The sequence below is a fragment of the Rhinoderma darwinii genome, chromosome 6 (assembly GCF_050947455.1).
Source record: "Rhinoderma darwinii isolate aRhiDar2 chromosome 6, aRhiDar2.hap1, whole genome shotgun sequence".
NCBI classification, from domain to species: domain Eukaryota; kingdom Metazoa; phylum Chordata; class Amphibia; order Anura; family Rhinodermatidae; genus Rhinoderma; species Rhinoderma darwinii.
In genome coordinates, this window is record NC_134692.1 from 1,572,925 (window position 1) to 1,580,200 (window position 7,276).

General features: G+C 43.7%; 1 protein-coding gene across 4 annotated transcripts in view; it reads left to right on the top strand.

Moving 5' to 3' along the window:
• Positions 1 to 2,135: 2,135 nt before the first annotated feature.
• FAIM (Fas apoptotic inhibitory molecule) overlaps positions 2,136 to 7,276 on the top strand; it is a 16,032-nt gene continuing 10,891 nt past the window's right edge. Inside the window, exons 1-3 of one of the 4 annotated variants that reach the window (XM_075828993.1) lie at positions 2,169 to 2,251; positions 5,299 to 5,350; positions 5,647 to 5,782. In XM_075828993.1, the coding sequence (XP_075685108.1) occupies positions 5,304 to 5,350; positions 5,647 to 5,782 (183 nt within the window). In that variant the 5' untranslated portion in view covers positions 2,169 to 2,251; positions 5,299 to 5,303. Of the gene's footprint in view, positions 2,252 to 2,913; positions 3,710 to 5,298; positions 5,351 to 5,646; positions 5,783 to 7,276 lie in introns of those variants that run through there. The other 3 variants (XM_075828994.1, XM_075828995.1, XM_075828996.1) reach the window with 3 other exon arrangements.

A 7,276-nucleotide genomic window follows, 5' to 3' on the forward strand; every position in this document is an offset into this window, starting at 1 on the left:
ATGATAGGATTAGATACACAGCTCAGCAGACAGTATCACACATGATAGGATTAGATACACAGCTCAGCAGACAGTATCACACATGATAGGATTATATACACAGCTCAGCAGACAGTATCACACATGGTAGGATTAGATACACAGCTCAGCAGACAGTATCACACATGATAGGATTAGATACACAGCTCAGCAGACAGTATCACACATGGTAGGATTAGATACAGCGGCTCAGCAGACAGTATCACACATGATAGGATTAGATACAGGGCTCAGTAGACAGTATCACACATGATAGGATTAGATACACAGCTCAGCAGACAGTATCACACATGATAGGATTAGATACACAGCTAAGCAGACAGTATCACACATGATAGGATTAGATACACAGCTCAGCAGACAGTATCACACATGATAGGATTAGATACACAGCTCAGCAGACAGTATCACACATGATAGGATTAGATACACAGCTCAGCAGACAGTATCACACATGATAGGATTAGATACACAGCTCAGCAGACAGTGTCACACATGATAGGATTAGATACACAGCTCAGCAGACCGTATCACACATGATAGGATTAGATACACAGCTCAGCAGACAGTATCACACATGATAGGATTAGATACACAGCTCAGCAGACAGTATCACACATGATAGGATTAGATACACAGCTCAGCAGACAGCGTCACACATGATAGGATTAGATACACAGCTCAGCAGACAGTGTCACACATGATAGGATTAGATACACAGCTCAGCAGACAGTGTCACACATGATAGGATTAGATACAGCTCAGCAGACAGTATCACACATGATAGGATTAGATACACAGCTAAGCAGACAGTATCACACATGATAGGATTAGATACACAGCTCAGCAGACAGTATCACACATGATAGGATTAGATACACAGCTCAGCAGACCGTATCACACATGATAGGATTAGATACACAGCTCAGCAGACAGTATCACACATGATAGGATTAGATACACAGCTCAGCAGACAGTGTCACACATGATAGGATTAGATACACAGCTCAGCAGACCGTATCACACGATAGGATTAGATACACAGCTCAGCAGACAGTATCACACATGATAGGATTAGATACACAGCTCAGCAGACAGTATCACACATGATAGGATTAGATACACAGCTCAGCAGACAGCGTCACACATGATAGGATTAGATACACAGCTCAGCAGACAGTGTCACACATGATAGGATTAGATACACAGCTCAGCAGACAGTGTCACACATGATAGGATTAGATACAGCTCAGCAGACAGTATCACACATGATAGGATTAGATACACAGCTAAGCAGACAGTATCACACATGATAGGATTAGATACACAGCTCAGCAGACAGTATCACACATGATAGGATTAGATACACAGCTCAGCAGACCGTATCACACATGATAGGATTAGATACACAGCTCAGCAGACAGTATCACACATGATAGGATTAGATACACAGCTCAGCAGACAGTGTCACACATGATAGGATTAGATACACAGCTCAGCAGACCGTATCACACATGATAGGATTAGATACACAGCTCAGCAGACAGTATCACACATGATAGGATTAGATACACAGCTCAGCAGACAGTATCACACATGATAGGATTAGATACACAGCTCAGCAGACAGTATCACACATGATAGGATTAGATACACAGCTCAGCAGACAGCGTCACACATGATAGGATTAGATACACAGCTCAGCAGACAGTATCACACATGATAGGATTAGATACACAGCTCAGCAGACAGTGTCACACATGATAGGATTAGATACAGCTCAGCAGACAGTATCACACATGATAGGATTAGATACACAGCTCAGCAGACAGTATCACACATGATAGGATTAGGTACACGGCTCAGCAGAGAGTATCACACATGATAGGATTAGATACACAGCTCAGCAGACAGCGTCACACATGATAGGATTAGATACACAGCTCAGCAGACAGCGTCACACATGATAGGATTAGATACACAGCTCAGCAGACAGTATCACACATGATAGGATTAGATACACAGCTCAGCAGACAGTATCACACATGATAGGATTAGATACATAGCTCAGTATATAGCATCACGTGACAAATCTTTGTCAGGGCGCATGTGCATATCCCGCGGTTCTCGCCGTGCTCGTCTGGTCGCCTGGAGACTGTTGCCGGGCAGCAGGGACCGCCTCACAGTAACTTCCGGCTGCGAAGACCGTCAGGTGAGGCCGGGGATCAGTGCACGACACTGGGGGCCAGGGGGGAGGATACCGGGACTGACCGCTCATAGACGCCGTGTGTGTGACGTGTCCCTTCTATGTCCGCGACGCAGCTCGTGTTTACCACCAGCCCTGCTGCTCCCGTGTATATATTACCACCCCCCCCGACCTCCCATATACATCGCCCCCGATCTTCCCTATACATCGCCCCCGACCTCCCCTATACATCGCCCCCGACCTCCCCTATACATCGCCGCCGATCTCCCCTATACATCGCCGCCGATCTCCCCTATACATCGCCGCCATCTCCCCTATACATCGCCCCCATCTCCCCTATACATCGCCCCCGACCTCCCCTATACATCGCCCCCCATCTCCCCTATACATCGCCCCCGACCTCCCCTATACATCGCCCCCGATCGCCCCTATACATCGCCCCCCACCTCCCCTATACATCGCCCCCACCTCCCCTATACATCGCCCCCCATCTCCCCTATACATCGCCCCCCATCTCCCCTATACATCGCCCCCGACCTTCCCTATACATCGCCCCCGACCTTCCCTATACATCGCCCATCTCCCCTATACATCGCCCCCCATCTTCCCTATACATCGCCCCCGACCTCCCCTATACATCGCCCCCCATCTCCCCTATACATCGCCCCCGACCTTCCCTATACATCGCCCATCTCCCCTATACATCGCCCCCGATCTTCCCTATACATCGCCCCCGATCTCCTCTATACATCGCCCCCGATCTCCTCTATACATCGCCCCCGATCTCCCCTATACATCGCCCCCGATCTCCCCTATACATCGCCCCCGATCTCCCCTATACATCGCCCCCGATCTTCCCTATACATCGCCCCCGATCTCCTCTATACATCGCCCCCGATCTCCCCTATACATCGCCCCCGATCTTCCCTATACATCGCCCCCGATCTCCTCTATACATCGCCCCCGATCTCCTCTATACATCGCCCCCGATCTCCCCTATACATCGCCCCCGATCTCCCCTATACATCGCCCCCGATCTCCCCTATACATCGCCCCCGATCTCCCCTATACATCGCCCCCGATCTCCCCTATACATCGCCCCCGATCTCCCCTATACATCGCCCCCGATCTCCTCTATACATCGCCCCCGATCTCCTCTATACATCGCCCGCTCCCCTGTATTCTATCTGACCGGTGGTGTATTCTATATATGATCAGTCTTTTTCCCATGAGTGATGGTTCTGTGGCTGAGCACGGACAGGGGTCCTATAGACATTTGTGCATTTTTTCTTTGCTTTACACTTTGTGTAGTTTTTGTATTGCGGCAATAAAGTGACTTCTTTCATATGTAGATGTAGCGTCTGCTATACGTGGTCCTCACTTTAAACATCTTTTACATGATTATTGCACACGTCACTCTTCCCATGTTAGTTTGTGGTGCCTGATATTCTCTCTATTGTACAGGTGAGATACAGACTATATGTGTGCAGTCAATAGGTATATACAGTCTATACGTGTGTTAGTATATATGCATGCAGTCTATAGGTGAGATACAATATTTGTGCAGTATACAGGTGAGATACAGTATGTGTGCAGTATACAGGTGAGATGCAGTCTATAGGTTAGATACAGTCTATATGTGCGTTAGTATATATGCATGCAGTCTATAGGTGAGAGTCTATATGTGTGCAGTATACAGGTGAGATACAGTCTATATGCAAACAGTCTATAGGTGAGATACAATCTATAGGTAATCTACAGTGTATAGCAGTTTAGTATTGAAATACATGAATTGACGGTATTGAACTGTTTGAAGGTCACGGCATCGAAATAGTATCCATATTTAGATGCATCGTGCAACCCTAATACAATCTATATGTGTGTAGTCTATAGATCATATACATTATATTCTATATATTTCTGACGTCTATAAGTGATGATATATAGTCTATATGCGTGCTGTCTATAGGTAATTTACTCTTGTGTGTAATCTATAGGTGAGACAGTCTATAGATAATGACATACGATCAATTATAGATGTGTGCAGTCTGTCAATGATAGTCTAATTGTGGAGAGTCTATAGATAATGATATGCAGTCTATAGGTAATATAGTCTGTATGAGTGCAGTCTATAGGTAGAAACAGTCCATACATGTGCAGTCTATGGGTGAGATGCAGTCTAAAGATCATATACAGTCTATATGTATGTGGTCTATAAATCATATACAGTCTATATGTGCAGCATATAGGTGAAATACAGTCTATATGTGTGCAGTCTATAGGGGATATATAGTATATGTTAGTAGTCTATGGGTGGGAGTCTATATATGTACATTCTATAGGAGATATGCAGTATATGTGTGTAGTCTATAGGTGTAATACAGTCTATATGTGTGCAGTCTATAAGTGATACACAGTCTATGTGTAGTCTATAGATCATATACAGGCTGTGTGTGTAGTCTATAGGTGAAATACATTATGTGTGTAGTCTATAGGTGAAATACAGATGTGTGTAGTCTATGTGTGATATACAGGCTATCTGTGTGTAGTCTATAGGGGATACACAGGATGTGTGTATTATATAGATAATATACAGTCTATATGTGTGTAGTCTATAGGTGATATACAGGATGTGTATAGTCTATAGATCATATACAGTCTATGTGCGTGTAGTCTATAGGTTAAATACAGGATGTGTGTAGTCTATAGGTGAGATACAGTCTATATGTGTAGTCTATGGGTGATATACAGGATGTATGTAGTCTATAGGTGAGATACAGCCTATATGTGGTTAGTCTATAGGTGATATACATGATGTTTGTAGTCTTTATGTGAAATACAGTCTATATGTGTGTAGTCTATAAGTGATATACAGGATGTATGTAGTCTATAGGTGAGATACAGTCTATGGGTGATATACAGGATGTATGTAGTCTATAGGTGAGATACAGTCTATATGTGTGTAGTCTATAGATCATATACAGTCACCATTGCTGGGAGAAGGTTGTTATAAATCCTTTGTCGCTTTCTTCTCTTGCTGCGGACGGGATCAGGGGTTATGGCGGCAGCACGTGAGGAGGTCACTGTATACGAGGATGAAGTCAGGTAACGTGTATAACCCCAGGAGGCAGCGGTCATCACGCCGCAGGGGTCCTTCCTGCCTTTTGGGTTATTTTGCTAGACGATAAACCGTTCCCATTGGTCCCTGAAGTGTTAGACGCTAATAGAAGTGATACCTGCCCAGGTCAGCCCCATCATGTGTCCTTGATCCTTGCAGGTAGTTGTCCATCATCCACTAGAGCCAGGTTGGGGTGTCCTTTCTCTTCACCTGCATTACTGTGTAATCTGATCAGCCTCTTGTCTCCCCTCCCCCGCACACCGTCCGCTGTGATTACCTGCAGATCTCGTTACGGCCGCCTGGAGAAGATGACCGACCTTGTGGCCGTGTGGGAGGTCGCCCTCAGTGACGGGATCCACAAGATTGAGTTTGAACATGGAACGACATCAGGGAAACGCGTTGTGTACGTGGACGGGAAGGTAAAGCGCGGTTCACCGACCGGCTCTATGTCCTGTAGTGAGGGACGGGGGTACTGTAAAGGGGCTGCGCCTATAGACCCCTACTCTTCCTCGTTGGGGACCTTTACATACTCCAGACTCTCCCCATTTCTGACGCCACAAATAACTCCTTCCCACAAGTCTTCAAATCCTCCTGTTACGTGTTGAGGAAAATATACGTCCGACATCCCTCAGATAGGGGGCTCCCTCTGCTACCCCGTCAGTGCCCTGTGACGCGATCACGGAGGGGGGGGGGCTAAAGAGTTATAGGGGGGGTGATATTACATTATAGAGGAGGTGATGTTACATTATAGAGGAGGTGATATTACATTATAGAGGAGGTGATATTACATTATAGAGGAGGTGATGTTACATTATAGAGGAGGTGATATTACATTATAGGGAGGTGATATTACATTATAGAGGAGGTGATATTACATTATAGAGGAGGAGATATTACATTATAGAGGAGGTGATATTACATTATAGAGGAGGTGATATTACATTATAGAGGAGGTGATATTACATTATAGAGGAGGTGATATTACATTATAGAGGAGGTGATATTACATTATAGAGGAGGTGATATTACATTATAGAGGAGGTGATATTACATTATAGAGGAGGTGATATTACATTATAGAGGAGGTGATGTTACATTATAGAGGAGGTGATGTTACATTATAGAGGAGGTGATATTACATTATAGAGGAGGTGATATTACATTATAGAGGAGGTGATATTACATTATAGAGGAGGTGATATTACATTATAGAGGAGGTGATATTACATTATAGAGGAGGTGATATTACATTATAGAGGAGGTGATATTACATTATAGAGGAGGTGATATTACATTATAGAGGAGGTGATATTACATTATAGAGGAGGTGATATTACATTATAGAGGAGGTGATATTACATTATAGAGGAGGTGATATTACATTATAGAGGAGGTGATATTACATTATAGAGGAGGTGATATTACATTATAGAGGAGGTGATATTACATTATAGAGGAGGTGATATTACATTATAGAGGAGGTGATATTACATTATAGAGGGGGTGATATTACATTATAGAGGAGGTGATATTACATTATAGAGGAGGTGATATTACATTATAGAGGAGGTGATATACATTATAGAGGAGGTGATATTACATTATAGAGGAGGTGATATTACATTATAGAGGGGGTGATATTACATTATAGAGGAGGTGATGTTACATTATAGAGGAGGTGATATTACATTATAGAGGAGGTGATATTACATTATAGAGGAGGTGATATTACATTATAGAGGAGGTGATATTACATTATAGAGGAGGTGATATTACATTATAGAGGAGGTGATATTACATTATAGAGGAGGTGATATTACATTATAGAGGAGGTGATATTACATTATAGAGGAGGTGATATTACATTATAGAGGAGGTGATATTACATTATAGAGGAGGTGATATTACATTAT